This window comes from Triticum dicoccoides, chromosome 5A (assembly GCF_002162155.2).
Source record: "Triticum dicoccoides isolate Atlit2015 ecotype Zavitan chromosome 5A, WEW_v2.0, whole genome shotgun sequence".
Classification (NCBI taxonomy): domain Eukaryota; kingdom Viridiplantae; phylum Streptophyta; class Magnoliopsida; order Poales; family Poaceae; genus Triticum; species Triticum dicoccoides.
Window position 1 is genome coordinate 33,563,658 of NC_041388.1, and position 22,550 is coordinate 33,586,207.

The window sequence follows — 22,550 nt, forward strand, 5'->3', positions numbered from 1 at the left end:
AGTACATTTATTTTCTATATCTTTAACTAGCATCACATTTTCATGGTTTGCTGTTTACCCATGGCTCTATTTACCTATGGTCGCAACTACAAGAAAAAAAATTCATGATCACCTTTATAGTGACGCTAATGCGCTTAAATTGTCACATCTTACATCAATTAATCGGAATACATGATGAATCGGTCACCGATCACAAAACAACTTCCGTTTGGTTATTAATTCAAAATGTTTGGTTATTAACTTAAACTCTTTGATCAATCTTTGGCTGGCAAAGCGAAAGCTTGGGTATTAATTTAATATGTAGGTATATACCTTTCATGCTTGGAAAAAAGTTATCTAGGCTATCTAGTGTAGAAATCCTATGGAGCCACATGTATGATATGTGAGACAAAAACTAGGTGAAGTCTTATCAAAGCCTACAAAGGTACCATACTTTATGCTTTACTAGATAATTATCCTCAACATAATTTACTACCTTGGTTTGAATTACACATCTTCTATGGAGGACTAGATGATCAATCTAAGCAATGTAGATTTTAAATCCGGAGAAGCCTTTAGGAATATATTGTTGCCCCACGCACTAATTGTGTTGGCCTCATGCGCAACTATTTCATTGGACTCCTTGCACAAACCAAAACCATGAACCGTCTCTGAACCCCAACACCACAGAGGTAGTCGTCGGAGAGAGAGGAAAAGTACCTCCTTCATCATCATAGTCAGGAGGGCATCATCGTTGTCAGAGCTTTGTGAGACAAGGTCTGCCGCACGCGCCAACACACATAAACTACCTATATGCTTTTAACAGTTATCATCTCCGTACTTGGCTACCCAACATTTACCGTAGGCACGATAACTGGTACAATAGTGGTACGTTCTTCCCGGTCCTCTCGTACTAGGGAAAGGTCATGTTAGTCAGGCGTCGTCCTCGTGCCATCCAGACCTCATAACCAGCGCCGCCCATCGACAAAATCGAGAATGACCAGTCATGCCGTCCTTGCGCCTCTTTCCATGCCTCATGCTAACTATCTTATTCCACGAGCCATCACCACCACCATGAGCAGCAACCATCGGCCATCCGCGAACACAAAACACACTGCTCCTCAACCACGATTATGAAGGCAATACATATGAAGACTCTAAGTTTACGCACCATCTCGACAGATTTGCTTCATAAGCATTTGGAGACTGTTAATATGATGATTTTGCTAGAGTTGCTCTTAAAAGACAGCGCGAGACGAGGGTGAAGCCAGATGAAAGAGTTGAAGATGGAGAAGCCTGGTATTGCAAAATCGTACTACTATTGGACACCGTAGCAAAAAGGCTATGTGGGCTACCCTGACGCTGTGACCCCACACAGCTTGCTCCGGCCCACCCATCGTCGGCCAGTGACCTGCCGCCCGCCGCCGCCCGCCGGCGGCACCATCCGGCGGGCCATTGCCAATCGCCTTCCTAACCACCAAACCCATTTCCTCCCGCGCACGCGAGCGGCCGCCATGGCCGGGCATCTAGCCAAAAACCCATTTCTCCTCCTCCTCAAACCTCGCCGCCTGTGCACCACCGCCGCATCCTCCTCGGCCGCCGCGGGAGAACTCGCCCCCGCGCCCGTCGTCAAGGAGATACCCCACGATGATGACCTCGCGGAGGAGTCGCGCAGCCGCCTCGTGCGCGACACCTGCAAGCTGCTCGAGCTCCGCGGCTCGTGGACCCCGAAGCTGGAGGCGCAGCTCCGGCACCTGCTCCGGGTGCTCTCCCCGCCGCAGGTCCGCGCCGTGCTCCGCGCCCAGGCGCAGACGGACGCCCGCGCCGCGTTCGAGTTCTTCCGCTGGGCCGACCGCCAGTGGCGCTACCGGCACGCCCCGGAGGTGTTCGACGAAATGCTGAGCCTCCTCAGCCGCACCAGGCTCCACGACCCCGCCCGGCGCGTCATGCGCCTCATGATTCGTCGCCGCATGAGGCGCGGGACGCAGCAGTTCGCGCACCTCATGCTCTCGTACAGCCGTGCGGGGAAGCTCCGCTCTGCCATGCGCGTGCTCCAACTCATGCAGAAGGACGGGTGTGCGCCTGACATATTGATATGCAATGTGGCGGTCAATGCGCTTGTCTTTGCCGGGCGCATTGACAAGGCGCTTGAGTTTAGCGACCGGATGCGACGTGTTGGGGTCGAGCCGGATGTAGTCACATACAATTGCCTTATCAAGGGGTTATGTAGCGTGCGGAGGGTTGTTGAGGCACTAGAGATGATTGATGTGATGCTGCAAAATGGGTGCCCACCTGATAAGATTACCTATTATACAGTGATGGGCTTCTTGTGCAAGGAGAAGAGGGTGGCAGAGGTGCGGGGTTTGCTTGGGAGGATGATGAATGATGCGGGTCTATTTCCAGATCAGGTCACGTATAACATGCTCATCCATGTGCTTGCAAAGTATGGGCATGCAGATGAGGCGTTGGAATTCTTGAGGGAGTCAGAGGGGAAAAGGTTCCGTGTCGATGAGGTTGGATATAGTGCAGTTGTGCACTCTTTCTGCTTGAATGGGAGGATGGCCGAGGCAAAGGGGGTTGTAGGTGAGATGATCTCAAAAGAATGTCACCCTGACGTTGTGACATATAGCGCAGTTGTTGATGGGTTCTGCCGGATCGGGGAAATTGATCAAGCAAGAAAGATGATGAAGCATATGTATAAGAATGGCTGCAAGCCAAACATAGTCACGCATACTGCACTGTTAAATGGTCTCTGCAAAGCTGGGAAAACTTCAGAGGCTTGGGAATTGCTAAACAACAGTGGAGAGGAGTGGTGGACTCCAAGTGATATCACATACAGTGTTGTGATGCATGGGTTTAGAAGAGAAGGGAAACTAAAGGAATCATGTGATGTCGTTGCCCAGATGTTGCAGAAGGGTTTCTTTCCCACTACTGTGGAGATTAACTTACTGATCCATGCGTTATGTAAGGAAGGAAAGCCGGCAGAGGCCAAAGACTTCATGGAGCAGTGCCAAAGCAAAGGTTGTACCATTAATGTTATTAACTTCACTACTGTAATTCATGGATTTTCTCGGCAGGGGGATTTGGAATCAGCGCTGTCTTTGTTGGATGACTTGTATCTCAGTAACAGGCATCCAGATGTTGTAACTTATACTGTTGTTGTCAATGCTTTGGGAAAGAAAGGTCGACTGAAAGAAGCGACAGAGCTTGTGAAGAAAATGCTTAATAGAGGAATTGTCCCTACACTCGTTACATACAGGACAGTGATACATAGATACTGTGAGAAGGGTACAGTGGAAGAATTACTCGATCTGCTGGATAAGATGTTAGCGAGACAAGAGCTTAAGAGTGTATACAATCAGGTCATTGAGAAGCTATGTGCATTAGGTAAAATAAATGAAGCTTACAGTCTCCTCAGCAAGGTACTGAGAACTGCCTCACAGAGAGATGCTCAGACATGCCACATTCTGATGGAGAGTTTTCTTAATAGAGGTCTCGCAGTTCAGTCATACAATGTGGCGTGCCAGATGTTTCAGAGAAATTTAATTCCTGATATTAAATTGTGTCGAAAAGTTGACAATCAGCTGACCTTAGAGAAACAACCAGCTGCTGGGAAGCTTATAATTAAGTTTGTAGAAAGAGGTCTTCTGAAACAAGAAAAGTAAGCTATTGCTGTCTGGCATGTTGATATATCATGCGTTTATTGGCAACTGGCAAGTATGTTTAATATTTGATCTGACATGTTGATGTATCATGTGTTTACATGCTGGAAAGCTTACTCATTTCTTCTACCTAAAACTGACAGATTTATAGTTTTGGGTTCAGTTGGTAACGTTTCATACGTTGTGCTGCTTAGTTAGCTGCCAGCCAATAGACTAGTAGGTATGGCACCTGAATGTTAGTTAGCTGCCACTCAAAGGGCTACTGAACAGTACACATGTTCGTGCATATATCAGCATCACAAAGGCTTGGTCCATAATGAACTAGACCAAGTGAAGTACTTAAGGGGAGGAGACAATGGAGGGAGATGGTGACACTGTGACGGCGCCGTTGCTGGAGTTCATCGATGACCGGTCAGCTGCCTCGGAGGAGCTGCTGCGGCGGGAGCCGGTGCCATTCAACGTGCTGTCGCGGCTGGCATTGTGGGAGGCCGGCAACCTGTGGCGCATCTCATGGGCGTCCATCCTCATCACGCTCTTCAGCTTCACTCTCAGCCTCGTCACACAGATGTTCGTTGGCCACCTTGGTGAGCTGGAGCTTGCCGGGGCCTCCATCACCAACATCGGCATCCAGGGCCTAGCCTATGGCATCATGGTAACTAGCTGCACTCAGTTCTTGCACTATGTAGTATAGTCCTTTGTGCTGCTTAGAAACGACGTCTTCTCACTTGTATGCGGAATGCAGCTCGGCATGTCGACTGCAGTGCAGACGGTGTGCGGCCAGGCCTACGGTGCGAGGAGGTACAGGGCGATGGGCGTTGTTTGCCAGAGAGCGCTCCTCCTCCAGTTTGTGACGGCCGTCGCCATCGCTTTCTTCTACTGGTACTCTGGCCCATTCCTGCGGCTCATTGGGCAGGCTGAGGACGTGGCTGTGGCGGGGCAGCTGTATGCTCGTGGGCTGGTGCCGCAGCTGCTCGCGTTTGCACTCTTCTGCCCGATGCAGAGGTTCCTGCAGGCTCAGAACATCGTCAACCCCGTGGCGTACATGGTGCTTGCTGTGCTTGTCTTCCACATCCTCATCTCGTGGCTCGCTGTCTTCGTTCTCAGCTTTGGCCTTCTCGGCGCGGCTCTGACGCTGAGCTTCTCTTGGTGGGTGCTTGTGGCGTTGACATGGGCGTACATCATCTGGAGCCCGGCTTGTAAGGAGACGTGGACCGGGTTGTCCATGCTCGCTTTCAGAGGCCTCTGGGGATATGCCAAGCTCGCCTTTGCGTCGGCTGTTATGCTAGCGTGAGTAAATTTATCAGCCATTGCTAACTGTTTGGTAGGTCTTGCTTGTTTATGTCTTGCATCATTGTGTTCTTGCTCAGATTGGAGGTCTGGTACGTGCAAGGATTTGTGCTTCTGACTGGCTTCCTCCCCAACTCGGAGATTGCTCTTGATTCACTCTCTATCTGGTAGGCCACACGATGATTCAGCTCATGTTATAGTTACACACCTTGTTGGAAGTTCTAATGTCTAATCCATATTCACATATAACTTGCGTCGCTATCTCTTTTACTTGTTTCAGCATCAACTACTGGAACTGGGACTTCCAAATCATGCTTGGTTTAAGCTATGCGGCCAGGTCAGTGCAAACGACCGATACCTACCAAGATGTAGACCAATTTCCGCTTGCTGATCAAACGTTTGCACACGCAGTATCCGCGTCGGCAACGAGCTTGGCGCTGGCCATCCAAAGGTCGCGAGGTTGTCGGTCCTGGTGGTCGTCACGGCGAGCATCGCCTTCAGCATTCTCGCCACGATCGTCGTCATGGCCCTCAGGTACCCGCTGAGCACCCTCTACACGAGTAGCACGACGGTGATTGAGGCTGTCATTGCACTGATGCCGTTGCTGGCCATCAGCATCTTCTTGAATGGGATCCAGCCAATCCTCTCAGGTACACGCAACACTTGGCAGTAACACAACGTGCCTAGTTTGCACTCAACCAAAGGAACTGAAAATTCGTTCTGAAATATCTGCAGGAGTGGCCGTCGGGAGCGGGTGGCAAGTCATAGTTGCCTATGTCAATGTCGGGGCTTACTACATCATCGGTCTGCCAATCGGATGCGTTCTAGGGTTCAAAACAAGCCTGGGAGCAGCTGTAAGTCAATTAGCTTCCCGCGCTCTATCTTGCAACATTTTGCCGGAGGTCTGATGATCATATGTTTGTGGTAATTCTCAGGGGATCTGGTGGGGCTTGATCATAGGGGTCGCAGTGCAGACGGTGGCACTGATCGTCATCACGGCCAGGACCAACTGGGAGAGCGAGGTGAGCTCGCCCTTTTCACATTCACGCATGATCTCGGCTGAAGCTTCTGCTCAGTTTCTGTTTGTCGCGGTGCTCATGGCGACACGGCTATGTCATGTATGCGTGCAGGTGGAGAAGGCGATCCAGCGGCTGCGGCACACCGCCGCAGACGAGGGTGGCATGGTGGTCGACGGCGACGTCTAATGACCGGGCCCATGGATGTGTCTGGGGCTCTGTTTGGTGGCCATTGTTTGCTTTGCTAGGAGCACTCCCCATGAGGAGGGAAGTAGTAGCTGGTGCCGAACTTTATTATCAAGAGGCCATGGTGCCTTTCGGTTTGTGCAATTAGTTGAAGTGAGATGATGGAAAGTTGAAATGCCTTTCCTTTTTTTTCGAGGATGAACTTGTACTAGTTAAATGGTAATTAACCTTGGCTGCTGGACTAGAAATGGTTTGATTTCTTGAGCTCTTACGCATTGAATTCATTTTAGAGAAGCTCTTACTATTTGATGACGCCCCCAAATTATTGTGGTCAAGGTGGACCATGCTGGTCAGCGTGAGGTTGCGCCATGGGCCCGTTTGTCAGCCCAGCAAATTATTATGGACACGTACATGATGCCTATTGCTTCTTTGGCCGACTTCAACGGCCTCCCGAGTTAAAAGCTGCCCCCTCCGTTCCGAATTACTTGTCTTGAATTTGTCTAGATACGGATGTATCTAGACTCATTTTGATGCTAGATACTTCCGTATCTAGACAAATCTAAGACAAGTAATTCGGAACGGAGGGAGTAGGAAGCAATATACTGTAGATCAAAGCCTTCAAGCTTCTCGACCAGTTCAAAAATGCCGTGTGTGTCCTAAAGCTACCAAAAGCTGGTCTTCAAGAATTTCCATTATGTTGCAGAAAATTAAGAAAACGGTTAATTAACTGAACAAAAAATAGCACACCGGACTAGCATGTGTTCTATAGCTTCTGCAAAGAAACCTTAAAATAAGGCGCTTCCCATTCACATTTAACAACCATACAAGAAGAATTGATCAACGAAAGCACAACGTGAGCGGGTGAAGGAAATGAGAAACAACAAACAGAAATGACAATTAGATGTTATGGTTCGTGGTGGTGCCAAATGATGCTAGCACAAACAACATGTTAGCATACAGAGTGTGTGGGCGCGTGTGCATGATCACCGCGCCTGTACGTGGCCTAGGTAGTGTGTGAGTGGGCATTACGGTGGCGTGTCGGCGGCAAAGGGTGGCAGAGAGCGATGACGAGATGAAGAGAGTGGTAGAGGACGCTGCAATTTATAGGCGCGCGAGCTGCCGTCTTTTCCCGCGCGCGCAATCGTTTCCCGTCATTGTTGGAGCGCACAAAAACATCCCGCACACGCTAAAAAGTCAATTTACCGCGCGCATTTTTTGACGCCGCCGTGGGAGATGCTCTTAGAGCCAATCTCTCTCTTCAGCTATGCCAACCACACCACCCACACAAGGGCGGCCTGTTGCTGCCCCTTCTCCTCCTTGGCGCGCCTCCCGGAGCGGCTTCGCGTGCTGGAGATCTCCGGCGCGTCTCTGGACGGCCTCGCGGTCGGCGGCGCCGTCGCCGCGTGCCCCAGTCTCGCCGACCTCACTCTGCTCAAGTGCCAGTGCTCTGGCTACGTGTCCAGCGCTGCCGCCTTGACTTGGTCGGCTCCGGCACCCGCGCGCTCGCGCTCGCCGCGCCCCTATCCATGGCAATTCTGAACTTCGGTCTTGTCTAATGTTACTTCCATCGTTTCAGGTAGCGTGCATAGCATCTTGTCCGAGCAGCTGTCTCTGCGTGGTGTCCAGTGGAGCTGGGGCAGCACCCGGTGATGAACATTGCGTCCTGTGGTGGTTCCGATGCGAGGGAGCCTTTTCCCGAGGTCGATCTTGCTGAATTCTTCGACAGCCACCCAAAGATTCGCTCGCAAGTTTGAGATCCATGATGCAATGCAACCCCGGTGTGCGTCCCGATGGTGCCCGTCACCTGTTCGACGGAGTGCTCGACCCAGGTCGATGCCGTCGACCAAGCCCATGACGCCGCCACCGTCGCAGCGGAGGTTCGCAACACCACAACTGCGCTCGGCCCCGAGCTCGCCATCGTCCTCTGCAACACCACGGCGGCCATCGGTGTAGCCACCTGTGGTCACCACGACAGGTTCCACGGCCTCAACATCCCCGTGACAGCCAACATCAGCCCGCCGCCCCACGTCTAGGCCATCGTTTTCAAGCAATGGCCGAGCAGTACCAGTGTGGCCAGAATTACCCAAGTGTGAGCTTCCGGATTAATACTATTCTACTATTGACAATTTTGCTTTACTGGTGACTATCACCGTTAATGTTGTTTGTTCATGGGAACCTATTGAGCATCAGTTTACAACTGTTCTTGATCAGGGGCATTGGAAGTTTTCTGAACATGCTGCTGCAGGTAGTTTTCCTAAGCCTAAAAAAAGGCCAGAGACACTGCGGATCACGACAATGTCAGTACTCAGGGGCATGTTCTCCTGCAAGGTACGTGGTGGTGGTTCAATTATTTGCGCATTCCATCGGAGATCTTATTCGTACTGTTCACAAGAGGGCAGGGCAGCCTAGTACAGTGGAGTTCAAAGAATTTAAGAGCAACAATTGTCCATGCTTTGGGCTCCAAACCAGAGGGAAGTTTGTTGATACTGATTGAGTTGGAGACGTGCATTACATATCTGAATTCATGTGCAGTCAGTGCCTCTGGGAACTATAGTCATTGGCGTTTCTTTGTTCGGTTTGAGAGGCTATGGGCTCCTGGAACTAAAGAAGTGTCTGATGATAATGTTACTGGCCAGTCTCGGGTGGGCGGCTTTCAGTACACCAGCAGGTGCACTGACACGCTTACTTTCTCAGCAACTGCAGAATAGCTATGGGATTGAGAGCGCATTCGAGCTATTGGTGCTCATAATGCAGCAAGCTTGTCGCTCTACGCTCACTTATTGTTTATCGCAAGCTGGACAACTCTATTTCTCTGTTGGGTGAGCAGCACTGGCCATTCCCTGAACCTGATGTGGATGCCTGCAGGCGTGAAGACATACAAGCTACAATCGAGGGGTGTCCACGGTGGTATTACTCATGTGATCTTCCCAGTGCTCCAGTTGCCGTTTCGACCGAATACCCTACCGGTGATGTGCATAAGTCATGCGATCCTGGGAGGGTCACAAGGCAGACTTCTGATATTCAACTGTCGCAGATTCTAATGGCAATGGTAATCAGCATGAGCGCACCGGGCATGGGTGGTATGGTGTCCTCTTCCTGCTACAATCAAGGACATTTCCAAGGAAGGTGGGGTGTCGTCGCTGTTGTTGCCGGCTTCGTGCAAGGCTCCGTCGACAGCTTCAACGACTACTTCAGCATCTCCTTCAACTCGGTCGCCATCGCCCACAGCTACTACCCCCACGTCGTTCAAGTCAACGCCAACTTCCCCTTTTACCTTTCTTCCTCCTCGGCTCCTCTCGAGAGTGCTTCCTCCATTCGTGTACCGATGAACTGTAACCTGCTACTGCAACAGAGAGTGTAGATCGAACCCTGTGTCCATCTATTCCCTTACACTTCACCAGCCAACCATTACACAATTGCAGTCACACCATGCTGAGCAGAAGCTGATCACCCTCGAGTCCCTAGCCAGGTACGGTCCAGGACTGCGGAAGATGGTAATTAGGACCTCCTCCAAGGTAAATAACTGCCTCCATTCAGTGCTGCAAAACTCTTCATTCTGTTTCTTTCTCCTTGTTTCCCTGCACCGACAACTAGATACATACGTACGCACTGATGGCAGAAGCTTGTCAGCAAAATCAACACCATTCAGCTTTGGTTACTCCATCAAAACAGTATCATAACATCCATAGGAGTTTGCTGCTTATTATATATAAGTGGCTTCCCTCTCTGCATAGCATAGCTTCCCTCCTAGCACTCACCTCTTGCATTCCATGCCCAACACCAAACTGTGAGCTAGGCTTCAGAGCTCGGATCAGCCATGGCGATCGGAGCTGTGCTGTCGCAACAATGGAGCTTGTTGCTCTCGCTTGCGGCGCTCGTGGCTCTGTGGTGGGCCTGGAGGGTGCTGGAGCTGGCCTGGGTCACCCCGCGGAGGCTGGGCCGAGCGCTCCGGGCTCAGGGCCTCGGCGGCAGGGCGTACCGCTTCCCGTTCGGCGATCTGCAGGAGTTTTCCCGGCTGGTCGCCGTGGCCCGGTCGGAGCCCATGCTGCCGCCGTCGCACGATATCACAGCGCGGGTGGCCCCTCTGTACCACAGCGTGATCAAGGAGCACGGTAAATAAATTAAATCCATCATTACATTTTTTTTTGCATATTAAAGAAGTTATTAGTGAACATGGCTGTGATGGTCACTTGTTCAGACTTGCGTGTCTGAAACTCTAGAAAGCTAAAAAATTGCAGGGAAGATCTCCGTGACCTGGTTCGGCCCGACGCCGAGGGTGATCGTGAACGATCCTAAACTGGTGCGGGAGATACTAGCCAACAAGTCCGGGCACTTCCGGAAGCGCAAGTTCAGCAATGGCATCGTCAGGCGGCTGGCCAACGGGCTGGTGAGCCACGACGGCGAGAAATGGGCCGCTCACCGGAAGATCATCAACCCCGCATTTCATCTTGAGAAACTCAAGGCAAGCGCGAAAACCAAACCACGCGCGATCGTTTCTTCTTCTTCATGTCAGAACATGCAACTCCAAGGCGCCGCTTGCTCGCTTGTCTGAATAATGTTGAATTTGCCTTTGGTTGTGAACTTGTGATGCAGAAAATGATGCCCGCTTTCGTTGCCTGCTGCAATGAGCTGGTAGCTAGGTGGGAGGATCATGTGGGATCCGATGAGGCCAAGGAGATTGACGTGTGGCCGGAGTTCCAGAACCTCACCGGCGACGTGATCTCCCGCGCGGCGTTCGGCAGCAGCTTCAGCGAAGGGAGGAGGATTTTCCAGATACAGTCGGAGCAGGCCCAGAATGTGGTGAAGATGCTCAACACCCTATACCTCCCAGGTTTCAAGTGAGTCTCCCGTTAGACTCTTGGTCTCTCTCTGGTCACTTTTGCACATTACCCGCTTGTGATTATTGCTCTTTTTTCCTTGAGTAGGTTCTTACCAATGCAGCTCAACAGACGGGTGAAGGCGAACGCGCGCGAGGTCGAGTCGCTGCTCAAAGGCATAATCGGCAAGAGGGAGATGGCCATGAGAGAAGGCAGCGCCAGCAACGATGACCTGCTGGGCGTGCTGATGGAGTGCAACGCCGCGGAGACCAAGGAAGCCGGGAGCACCAAGCCCATCATGACCATGGACGACATCATCGGGGAGCTCAAGCTCTTCTACTTCGCCGGAATGGACACCACCGCCGTGCTTCTCACCTGGACGCTGGTCGCGCTGAGCATGCACCCCGAGTGGCAGGACCGGGCGAGGGAGGAGGTCCTGCGCGTCTTCGGGGACAAGGACCAGCCGGACCTGGACGGCATAAACCAGCTCAAGGTGGTGGCCATGGTGCTGCACGAGGTGCTCAGGCTGTACCCGCCGGTGATCCAGTTCGACCGGCAGACGTACACGGAGGTGGAGCTGGGCGGCGTCAGGTACCCGCCGGGGGTGATCCTCTCGCTGCCCATCGTGTTCCTCCACCACGACCCGGACGTCTGGGGAGAGGACGCCGACGAGTTCAGGCCGGAGAGGTTCGCCGAGGGCGTCTCCAAGGCGTCCGGGAGCTCGTCGTCGCCGGCGTTCTTCCCGTTCGGGTGGGGCCCACGGGTCTGCGTCGGCCAGAACTTCGCGCTCATCGAGGCCAAGATGGCGCTGAGCAGGATACTGCAGCGCTTCCAGTTCGGGCTGTCGCCGTCCTACAGGCACGCCCCATTCCCGGTCTCTACCCTGCAGCCTGATCATGGCGCGCCCATCATGCTCAAGAAACTCTAGCCGCAACATGTCTTAAAATAAATCTCAGCATATTGTAAACCAAGAGAGATAATGAGAGCTAGTTATAAATCTCAACATGTATTTGTTTGTTTTCTGTGGGTTTTGTTTAAGAGATTGTTATCAGAGGTGATCCTCAAATAGATTGTTTTCATCCATCATACTACTCCCCCAGTATATTAAGTTTTTTGTACTAGTGGAGTGAGTAGTAGTTTATATTAGGATATCATCAAGATCCTTGGTATTAGCATGAGCATCTCAAGCTAAATATTCATCAGTCGACCCACATGTCCTGCCCCAAAGGAACAGAAAGATCTTTACAACTGAAAACATTCTTGTGAAGTTGTGATGATCAGGTCGACAAGTGTTTCCAGTTTGAGTGTGAGACACCAGTTCATGTACGAGTATTATTCAGTATATGACTGGAAAACTCGGTGTCGGTGCGAACATCATCGAACGGTGGAAAAAAGAGAGTAGAAATTCATACATGGGGGCTACATATTTGTGGCAACCTGCACGCTTAATATTAGAACAAAATGGTTCACACTGAAAACTTGTGATCGATACAACCGGATCTTGCAATCGCCTTGACATTAATCTAAACAGTCCATGCCCTCAAGCCAAACTACGATGATGTATAATCCATGACTAGCTCTCATATCATACATTTCCCATGCATCCAACTAGTGCCTGCCTTCAAGATTTCCAGCTTGGAGTTTCCACGGTCCGTATCACCAGTAAGAGCCCGCTACATAGACTACACTAAACATCACAAAACTGGTAGCCCAGCCTCTCTTAGATAGTTTAACTCAAACTCAACATCTCACTTGATTAACTCCTGCAGAATCAAGAGACACCAATGAACACAAATGCCAGTGACAAATAGGATCATATGGAAAAAAAAAGGCATTTTGTTCAAGTATCAACACATGACTCATGAAACCAGGTTTAACATCAATCACGATTCATTTTTCTGAGAATAATCAATGATATGCTCTGTTTTATGTATGCATAGATGAAGCTTCCATGGACTTACATTTCAATGATGTCCCAGCAAGGCATGTTAGCCTTGCTTTTGTGTTGGCCTCTGCCAATGGAGTAGGCTTCTCGCTTCCAATCATCCGAACATCCCAGATCCTTATGATGCCATCAGATGAAGCCGAGGCAACTAAAGTGCTCGATTCAGATCCGTTGTTCTGGTTATCGAAAATGACAATCCCTTTTACACGAGTTGAATGAGCGCCCTCGATGCGCGATGAAACCTTGCCGCTCGACAGATCCCAAGCAGTAATACCACGATCCTCTCCTCCGGTGTAAAGAGCTCCATTCTGCACATACATGATAAAGAAGTGGGCAATATATAAAAGCAATGGAAGTGAAGCTAAAATGCTATGACAGTAAGCATATGCCCATATTCGTGTGGTGTTTCTACTTCTAGAAGAAAGATTTGTAGCAAAAAGAATATAAAAGCAATGGAAGTGAAGCTAAAATGCTATGACATTAAGCATACGCCCATATTCGTGTGGTGTTTCTACTTCTAGAAGAAAGATTTGTAGCAAAAAGAATATAACGGAAGTGAAGCTAAAATGTTACATTACGCATACGCCCATATCCGTGTGGTGTTTCTATTTCTAGAAGAAAGATTTATATAGCACAAAGAATAGAAAAGCAATGGAAGTGAAGCTAAAGCGTTATGACAGTAAGTATATGATATGAAGATCCACCGACTTCACAAGGGGAAACAGAACTGAGTCCTGATAGCTAGACCACAACATGAAGTTCTACCAAGGAGTCTTATGGGCTGTGAGATGGCTGACCAAAGGTCAGATTTGCATTGGACAGGGTAAACAATTTGCATTATGGGCTGTCAGATGGTTGACCAAAGGTTTGCCAAATTTGCAATGGACAGGGTAACAGTTTTCAGGAACTTCTCAAGCCATACAAAGTACACTCTTAACCAGCCATAATCTTTTAAATCCTACAGTAGGTAGGAAGCTACTAGTAAAATTAAGCGATATAAGCACTCTTATGACAATGTTCTTTTTCCTAGAGAAATCTATTATCATGACATGATTAACAACTATGTAGGTGGTTTATCAGGAGCAAATGTGAATACCTTTGATGGAGCTAAGGCAAGAACCCTCTTGTCGCAGCGCATCTCATGGATGATCCTGGCGTCCTCGGAGTCATGCACGGTGACCTTCTCCTCGGCGGCCATCACGAACCGGTCACCGCCGGCGGCGTCCTGGGCGTACGCGACGGCCGAGGCGGGGCGCTCGAGGCGGCAGGTGAAGCTGCGGCGGCCGCGGAGGAGGTTGACCATGGAGAGGCCCCCGGCGCGGCCGACGGCGAGCGCGACCCGGCCCGAGGGGTGCACGGCGAGGGCGTCGGCGGCCTCGCGACCCCGCGGGAAGACGCGGAGCGAGGTGAGGAGCGCGAAGCCGTCGGCGTCGTAGATGTGGAGCAGGCCGTCGTCGGAGGCGGCGAGGAGGTTGCGGGGCACGGGGCCGATGGAGTGGAAGGCGAGCGCGGAGACGGCGGCGGAGGGGTCGAGGAGCGGGCCGAGGTCGGCGGCGGCGCGCAGGTCGTAGAGGCGGATGGAGTCGTCGGCGCCGCCGGAGGCCGCGAGCCCCGCCCGCGGCGCGGCCGCCACGCAGCGGATGGGCCCCGCGTGGGCCGGGTAGGAGAAGAGCGGCGCGAGGGCCTGGGGCTCGGAGGAGGGGGGCGCGGCGGCCAGGGCCTTGAGGGAGAAGCCCCAGATGAAGCGCTCGTAGGAGCCGGCGACGAGGGCCATCGGAGACGGTGGGGAGGGGAGGGAGCGAGAGCCTACGCGCCGCCGCCGGAAGGGTGGGAAGGAAGGGGGAGAAGGGTTTGGGGTTTGGTCGTTTCGCGGTGACTTGTGGGCCAGGACATGGCCACCATCGCTGCACGAATCACGAGGAGCGTTGCACGGACGGCTGAGATGAAACTCCACGTACGGGCGCTGACAGGCCGGCCCCACTCGGACTATGCGAAGTTGTGGTTTTGGTTGATTTTCCTGAGAAATATAATACTCCCTCCGCCCTGTATTAGTTGACGCTGATTTAATACGGGATTTAGTAAGGGCGCTGCTACAAATCAGCCGGATGATTTCTTAAGGAAATCATCCCCCTGTTTAGCCGTTCGATCTGCGTCCTAGCGGCGGCACGCCACAGGGTCAACGCAGCACAACACAACGCCATAGCGGCGCGTGGGGCCACCAGGGACACGTGTCGATCGCTGGAGGAGGCTTGCGTCTCGCTGTTTTCAGCCGGTTTAAAACAAACCTTTTCCATTTAGTAATTGTACATCTATATAAAAAAAAAATTAGTAAGATATTTTACACTTCAGAAACATCTTATATCTTTTCCGAATAGATAAATAAACATCAGTTTTCACGCTAACTCCATGGCGAACTGCGCAGGCAAATCGTCCGCCAAAATTTTGGCTGCCCATGATTTGGTGGGGCGGATGTGGCCAAAAACAAAAGGTATTTTAGAAGTTTTGAAAAAAACTTTGTTTTTTGCCACTCTAATTTTTGTCCACTTTGTGTATGTCACTTTAGAATTTGACATTCCCCTTTTGCCACTCTTAGATTTTGACAATACATCACAATTATCATTCCGTGGCAAAAAAAACGGAAAAAATAAAGTGGCAATTGTGATACATTGTCAAAAGCTAAGAGTGACAAAGTGAAAGGATTCTTCTTGCATTTGCTACGAAAATGGCATTTAGATACATTGTCAAAAGCTAAAGGTGGCAAAAGTGCGATGGATCCCGGCCCTTGCCAGCGGGAAGGCTCCATTTTTAGATGCTCCTTCGAGCTTTGTTATAATTTGCATCCTATTCGGGAAGACAAGACGGTGACGGCTCCCTAAAGATGAGATAAGGTTCTCCCGGTCTATCCCCTCGTTCCATGGTGCATCTAGCATTGTCGGTGGCTGTGTGGAGGTGTGTCTCCGACGTGTCTGTCCTTGATGGATTTGCTTGGATCTAGTTGTAGTTCGTCTACGTTCTTATATTTTTAGGTTGGATCCTTTCAATCTATGGTACTCTTCAATGCATGTGGTTGCTCTTCCGGTGCGCTGATCCTGTAGGGCATTAGCATGACGACTTCCCGACTATCTACTACAACAAGTTTTCCACAGCTCTGGCGAGGGAGGGGCGATGATAGCGACGAGCCTTCGGCTCGCTTCAGTGCTTGTAGTCGTCCCTAGGTGGTCTACGAATCTATCTGGATGTAATTTTTGTTATTTCTGGTGTTTGTTGTATTGCCACGATTGAAGATGAATAAATTGGAAGTTCTCTTGCAAAAATAAAAAATATAGTGGCAACGCAAAGTGGGTAAAAGCTAGTGGCAGAAACAAAGTTTCCGTTTTAGAAGACAAATACAACAATATTATCGTATATGCCCTCAAATGGTCAAATGGGTGCTGATAACAGTACCAACAACGTCCAGTGTGCCGGCACTGTTTGTTCTTCTACTCCCTCCATTCCAGATTAATTGAAGTTCTAATTTTTTTTCCCTCCCTCAAAACAAATTTATCAAAAAAATATGACAAAATTTACAACATTAAACATACATAGTACAAGATATATTTTATATAAAGTATGCAATGAAACTAATTTGATGTTCCAGGTGTTGATATGTATTTCTATACATTTGAAAAACTGACTCAGAGCAAAGATAGAACTTCAGTTGATTCGGTAACCATCGAGTACATGCACAATTTATGGGATGTTTCCCAAGCTGCAGCATGGCTTGAGCTTTAGACTGCAGCATCAGCTGGACAATTGTTTCTTTTGGTGCGTAGTCCTCTTTTACTTACAAATGAATGCCTGAACAAACAGGCCAGTAGTTGTATTACAATCCTAAGTGCGGCGAGCTGATCCATTTGCTCATGGGGCACCATACACACACTACAAATGCACCACTATTTCTTTTGTTTGTGTTGGCTGGCTGACATGTTTCCGTAACACTACAAAATGACATACATACATCATCAACCTGCCATTCACCATTAGTTACCAGGGAAGCCGGTAGCTGGCCGCCTGCATCAACGGATGCGCAAAGTACGCGCCCAGGGTCAGAGCCACGATCGTGATGTACGGTAACCGGATGAACTCCTTGTAATAATCATCAGGCAGTTTCTGCCGTCCATCAATGATCGCAGCGAACGGCACGACGCTGGTCCTCTTCTTCAGGACATCAAAGGCTTCGCCGTAGCGTGACGCAAGCCTCCTGTCGCCGTTCCAAACGCCAAATGCATGGTGACCGATCAATCCGACGGAGGCCGCGACGGCAACAGAGTTGCCGATCCATAGCGTGTGAGCTAGGCACCAGATTACCTGCCCAACAAACTAAAAAGATAACTGTTGATTAGATAAAGTACGTATTAACATGACGCACAATACAGAAAAGGAGCTTCAAACTCCTAGCACAAGATTTCATGGCCCATATAAGCTAGCATGGCCTTGAGGAAACTACCTGTGGATGTCTCGTGATGCGCATTATTCCAGTTTCCCACATGTGTAATTTTGGCTTGTCCACAGCTGCCACTTCTAAAAGATTGAAAGTAGATGGATACAGAAACAAGAATGAGACAAAATTCGACAGCCAAACAAGCTCATGGACGCCTGAGACGCCTTTAACATCCCACAGCTGAACACCACCGTAACGATGATTTATGAAGTAGACCTGCAAGTTATATAGGACAACTTTCTAAGATACAGGAAGGCTTACCATCTAACAAAAGAAAAAGAAAAAAAGAAAATACAAAATACTCACAATAGTGCTAAGCGCCAGAGGTAGTGATATTCCAGCAAACAGCACGCGGTAAGCTCGCTCGCCTATTATTTTCTCACCAGTTTCACGTAAGCTTGCCATGCCACTATGGACTAAAGCAAAGATGAGGGTAAGGAGCAACAAAACAACCTGCAATGGAGAGACGGATGGTAAAGTTATGTATCTAGCTACATGATTACAATTAATTGCCAAGCTAAGAAATGGCTGGTAGAGTATATTACCATACGTGATGTTACTTACTTACTTACGAAGCCTTTTATCCCAAACAAGTTGGGGTAGGCTAGATATGAAACCCTTTCACGAGGACTTCCCAGGAGGTCACCCATCCTAGTACTACTCTCGCCCAAATGGGTTTCATACCCAAAAGACTGGCTAGTTTTTACGTTGGCTCGCCAAGCCTATCACAACCCTTAGATATGAAACCCTTTCACGAGGACTTCCTAGGAGGTCACCCATCCTAGTACTATTCTCGCTCAAATGGGTTTCATACCTATGGGACTGGCTAATTTTTACGTTGGCTCGCCAAGCCTATCACAACCCTCCTCCTTTACCCGGGCTTGGGACCGGCTATGCCTAGAAGACACGTGATGTTAAATGTATTTTTATGGATCATGATGCCATCAAAGCAACAATAAAAACAACCCAAGCAGTAAAAAATGAATATAAAGAAAAATAGCAAGAAATGACTAATGAACCGGATCGTATAAATGATTGCAACGCAATGCAATTTAGCACTCCTCCCATTTATACCAGGCCTATTAATCTTGTCTTAAGTCAAAACTTTTAAAGTTTGACCAAGTTTCCAGAAACAAATATCAAACATCTACAGTACGAAATCAATATCACTGGATCTATCATGAAATATATTTTTATTAGGTACCATAGGTATTGATATCTTTTCTATGAACTTGGTCAAAACTTGAACAATCTTAACCTAAACAAGATTAATAGGCCTTGTAAACATGGAAAGAGGGAGTATATATGATTGATGTTGAAAAGCATTTCACTACAAATGCTCAATGCAGCCAAAAAATACCAACAGAAGCATGTTATTACAAATCAATTTGGATTCACAAATACAGACTATTTATTTTGATTCATTAGTTGTACATTTACTAGATTTACACTAGTCTTACTAATATGGAAAAAGTGTGATTTTCTCATAGATATAGCAAAGCAAGTGTAATTCATACCAGGCATGCATTTACTAATCAGCAAAAGAGGTTTTACCTGGTTATTGTTAAAATATAGGGCGTGACATCGTTCAGGAAATTTGTTGAGAACTGGATTTTAGTCAAAAAATGAAAACCACTGATGATCTAAACTGTCGTGTGACATCGAACTAAAAATTGCTACAGTAAGCCCACGGCCAAAGGACTGCGTTTGCTAAGGTTCATGTTTTTTCTTGAATATGCACGTAAGTGCGCACCAGTTTGCACTAGAAGAAAACATTCAGGTGACGTCAAACTTACATCCGAAATGAAGTTAAAAAACAGAAACAGCCAGGAAAGAGCAAAGAAGCAGAAGAAGAGCGCAAAACGAGCCGTACAGCTAAACTACTCCTATCCTACTGCTTCTGAAAAGACATCACATGGCCGAGCTTGTTGTGGCAACCTCCCCCGGGCAGTGGCGAAGCCACACATAGGCTGTGTAGTCACTTGACTACACAGCTCTTTGGAATAAACGTCATATAGCAAGTATAAATCATGCAAAAATACATGAAAATTTGTACATTTGAGTACACTATTTTGAAGTGACTACACATGCTTTTATCCTGGCACCGCCACTGCCCCCGGGCCTCCATTTCCATGAGGATTGAATCAACCCACTCTGCATCCCCGGCCACTCTGTCGAAGAGGCAGTCGTTCCGAAGACGCCATACGTGTCATATCATCGGAGAGATAAGGGGAGCGTGCACCCTTTACCTTATCAGCCCAGTCATGCTCTACAGCATTCTGTAGCCACGGCACAAGCTTGTCGCCGGCCTAAGGGCATATGGATTGCCATGAAAATTTTCTCAGGACCTTGTGCTAGAACGCTTCGAAGTCAAGCCATTCAATGATGAAGCTTCGAAGTCGAAACCACTCTTTGGAGGCAAGCAACAAGATGATCAAATATGGAATCTCCCCTTGGACCAAGGTGAGCTACAGGGAGGCAAATTCAGTTGCTCGCGAACTTGCTAAGATTGCTAGAATGTATATATGGTAGTTGTGAGTGGATGGAATCATGGAAGAACCTTCTAGTGAGCTGGTTCGATCCCCTCATTTTATCTAATGTAACTTTGATCAATACTTAATAAAGAAAGGGTTCCAATTTCAAAAGTAAGTAAAATACCAAGGTACAGTAGTTGGTTGTTCTAGAAATTTAGACACCACAGTATTTGAGGCAAGAAGGTACCCAAACCAAACCATCCCCTTCTGATTAGTGTATCACTCTACTACTCCCTCCGTCCCAAATTACTCGTCGTGGTTTTAGTTCAACGGAGTGAATGAATCATTTGCTCCATGTAATATAGGCAGGCTGGGAGTAGCAGGGAATGGTTCCTGGGGAGACGCACCTCGGGGCTGTCAGAGAGGGCGGCGACGGCGTCGAGGAACCCGGTGCCGACCCCGGTGGCGGGGTCGATCCAGAGCACGTTGAGCCCGTAGAGCACCACGGAGAGTATCCCGGCGAAGTAGGCCCAGGAGGCCACCCGCTGGTCGGCCAGCCGGAACACGGCCGAGTCCTCCCCGACGAGGCCACCAGCATCCCCCTCGCCGTCCGAGTCCTCCGCCTCGGCGCCGCCGACCCTCGCCCGGGCCGGGGCGGGGGAGAGGACGCGGGGACGCAGGGAGGAGGGCACCGCCGGGGACGGGAGGCTGAGGAGGGGCAGTCTGGGCGGGCGCGGCAGGCGGAGGCGGGGGAGGTGCTGCTGGCGGAGGGCAGGGGGCGGCGGCGCGGCGAGGTGGAGGCGGAGGTGGGAGGCCATGGCCGGCGGGGCGGTGGGGGCGGCGGAAAGGCCCGAGCTTGGGGGTTGGGGCGGTGGTGGGGAGTGGAATGGGGCGGTGGGGCGCGGGAGGTTGGACTAGAGCCGTGGCGGCATCTTTGAGGAGGGCCGTGGGAGGAGAAGCAGAGGATGCGGTATTGGAGCGTGGCGCCGGCGTCCGGTCCGGACGGCGAAATATCAGGGGGCTCCCAAGTCCCAACTCTTGAATGTGTCCATGCTTTCAACTTCAGAAACAATTCAAATATTTTCTAAAAATCTGTTTTTTGTTATGGTCAGGAGTCTTTTTTTTTTGCAGGAATACAACCTCATCCTTAAGACGAAGGGGATCTTTGGAGCAGTGGTAAAGTTGTTTTCTTGTGACCACGATGTCACACGTTCGAGTCTTATAAACAACATCTTTACATAAATGTAGGAAAAAATTGCGTGAAAAGGACTTGTTTTTTTGCGAAAAAAAATTCAATCTATTCAACAATCACAGCAGTACGTAGAACACTGAAGGTAAAAAAGAATTACAACCAGATCAGAGTCAGAGCTGACATAAAGGCGAGCTTGGCATATTCTCAGAGGCCTGTGAAAGCGAGCATGGATAGCCCGGTCAACGCCGCAAGCACCCACCAAGAGAAGCTTAGAGTCAGAGCCGCGCCGAGAAGGCCCCAGGCGAGGTTGAAGCGAGTAGTTGCCGTCTTGCTCTTGGCGACACCCTTCTCGCCAGTGCAGAGCGCGCGCAACTTCTCCATGGCGTTAATTTTTTTTGTAATTTCCATTTCGTGCTTCATTTAGTGTTCAGACCAAAAATGCATCCATCCCGCACTAAGTCGTAAAATTCTCTACAAATATAGAGAAAGTTTCCAAAAACAAAGAAAAAAGTGAATCAATTTAGTAGAAAAAGTACTCTATCAGATTTGGATCCAATGACTTACGTCTTAGCACGAGGTTACTCTACCGCTAATTTAAAAAGCCCTTTATCACGTTGTATCGAATTAAACCATATGCTCCATTGCTTGTGCAGGCCCCGTCAATTCGGGCACGGCGTCCTTGTACAGCTCCTCGACTGACATTCTCATTGTCCCCGACAGCTCGTGCAGCGTCAGGTACACACCTCACAGACAGATTGAGGATGCACCGCGTGGTCCATCGACGGTGATTGCCCTGACCGACAAAGGCCACCGCCTTTGGTCTGTAGCGATGCGACACGACCGATGATGGTAGTCAGCATAATCAGTGGCATAGCCAGAATTTTGGGTTAGATAATATATTTGCATCACCAGGCTATGTGTTTAGATGCCCCCTCCACCCCCGGCGCGCACAGTGCACAACTCTCGAATGCACGGATACTTCAGCCGACCAGCGAATCCGTATCGAATACCGTATCTGATACCGATACTCCTCCGATATGCCCTCGATACGTATCGCTGGAGTATCCGAGAATAAATGATTTAAAACAATTACGATACTCTAAGGATACTTCGCCAGTACATTTTGGATACTTTTCCAGCCCAGGTAAGAGCCCGCTCAGCCCAGTTAAGAAGCAACCAGCAACCCTAGTGCCTTGATGGCCCCATCCTTTCCCTCACAACGTATTTCCTCACTCCCATGCTCACACCAGGCGACTGTTGTGTTGCCAACAGCTGCTCACCCAGGTCCCAGGGCTAGCAACAGTGGCGGCTAGCCGGCGACGAGCTCCTCCTCCTACTCACCAACGTCCCCTCTCACACAACATCCATGTACGGACACTTATCTTTGTTGGAAATATGCCCTAGAGGCAATAATAAAGCATTATTATTATATTTCCTTGTTCATGATAATTGTCTTTATTCATGCTATAATTGTGTTATCCGGAAATCGTAATACATGTGTGAATAAAAGAC

The 22,550-nt window shown here is 49.4% G+C and overlaps 5 protein-coding genes across 12 annotated transcripts; 3 read left to right on the top strand and 2 right to left on the bottom strand.

The window, feature by feature from the left end:
• The first annotated feature begins 1,331 nt into the window (after positions 1–1,331).
• LOC119298933 (pentatricopeptide repeat-containing protein At1g09900-like) lies at positions 1,332–3,671 on the top strand. Its single transcript, XM_037576233.1, has one exon. It carries the CDS (start codon positions 1,494–1,496, stop codon positions 3,642–3,644), a length of 2,151 nt encoding a protein of 716 aa, XP_037432130.1. The 5' UTR covers positions 1,332–1,493; the 3' UTR covers positions 3,645–3,671.
• A 298-nt stretch (positions 3,672–3,969) lies between these two features.
• Positions 3,970–6,401, top strand: LOC119298934 (protein DETOXIFICATION 41-like). Its single transcript, XM_037576234.1, has 8 exons — positions 3,970–4,293; positions 4,384–4,928; positions 5,009–5,095; positions 5,209–5,265; positions 5,340–5,578; positions 5,664–5,782; positions 5,864–5,950; positions 6,059–6,401. The coding sequence occupies exons 1-8, from the start codon at positions 3,997–3,999 to the stop codon at positions 6,131–6,133; spliced, it is 1,506 nt and encodes a 501-aa protein (XP_037432131.1). The 5' UTR covers positions 3,970–3,996; the 3' UTR covers positions 6,134–6,401.
• A 1,003-nt stretch (positions 6,402–7,404) lies between these two features.
• Positions 7,405–12,033, top strand: LOC119298935 (cytochrome P450 72A14-like). 8 transcript variants are annotated; one of them, XM_037576242.1, is made up of 8 exons: positions 7,405–7,611; positions 7,707–8,219; positions 8,342–8,458; positions 8,996–9,037; positions 9,165–10,242; positions 10,369–10,592; positions 10,724–10,968; positions 11,056–12,033. In XM_037576242.1, the coding sequence occupies exons 5-8, from the start codon at positions 9,948–9,950 to the stop codon at positions 11,873–11,875; spliced, it is 1,584 nt and encodes a 527-aa protein (XP_037432139.1). In that variant the 5' UTR covers positions 7,405–7,611; positions 7,707–8,219; positions 8,342–8,458; positions 8,996–9,037; positions 9,165–9,947; the 3' UTR covers positions 11,876–12,033. The 8 variants fall into 8 exon arrangements, with proteins under 8 accessions (XP_037432139.1, XP_037432137.1, XP_037432136.1 ...); XM_037576240.1 differs by having other exon boundaries at positions 8,342–9,037; XM_037576239.1 differs by having other exon boundaries at positions 8,342–8,798; positions 8,996–10,242.
• A 276-nt stretch (positions 12,034–12,309) lies between these two features.
• LOC119298938 (p21-activated protein kinase-interacting protein 1-like) lies at positions 12,310–14,734 on the bottom strand. The gene is made up of 3 exons (XM_037576244.1): positions 13,989–14,734; positions 12,909–13,200; positions 12,310–12,710 (listed from the first exon to the last, which is right to left on the bottom strand). Coding segments are annotated over exons 1-3 (972 nt in total). The 5' UTR covers positions 14,667–14,734; the 3' UTR covers positions 12,310–12,708.
• Positions 14,735–16,569: 1,835 nt separating this feature from the next.
• LOC119298937 (15-cis-zeta-carotene isomerase, chloroplastic-like) lies at positions 16,570–20,679 on the bottom strand. The gene is made up of 4 exons (XM_037576243.1): positions 20,254–20,679; positions 17,679–17,825; positions 17,379–17,588; positions 16,570–17,251 (listed from the first exon to the last, which is right to left on the bottom strand). Exons 1-4 carry the CDS (start codon positions 20,662–20,664, stop codon positions 16,916–16,918), a joined length of 1,104 nt encoding a protein of 367 aa, XP_037432140.1. The 5' UTR covers positions 20,665–20,679; the 3' UTR covers positions 16,570–16,915.
• Between the last annotated feature and the right edge of the window lie 1,871 nt (positions 20,680–22,550).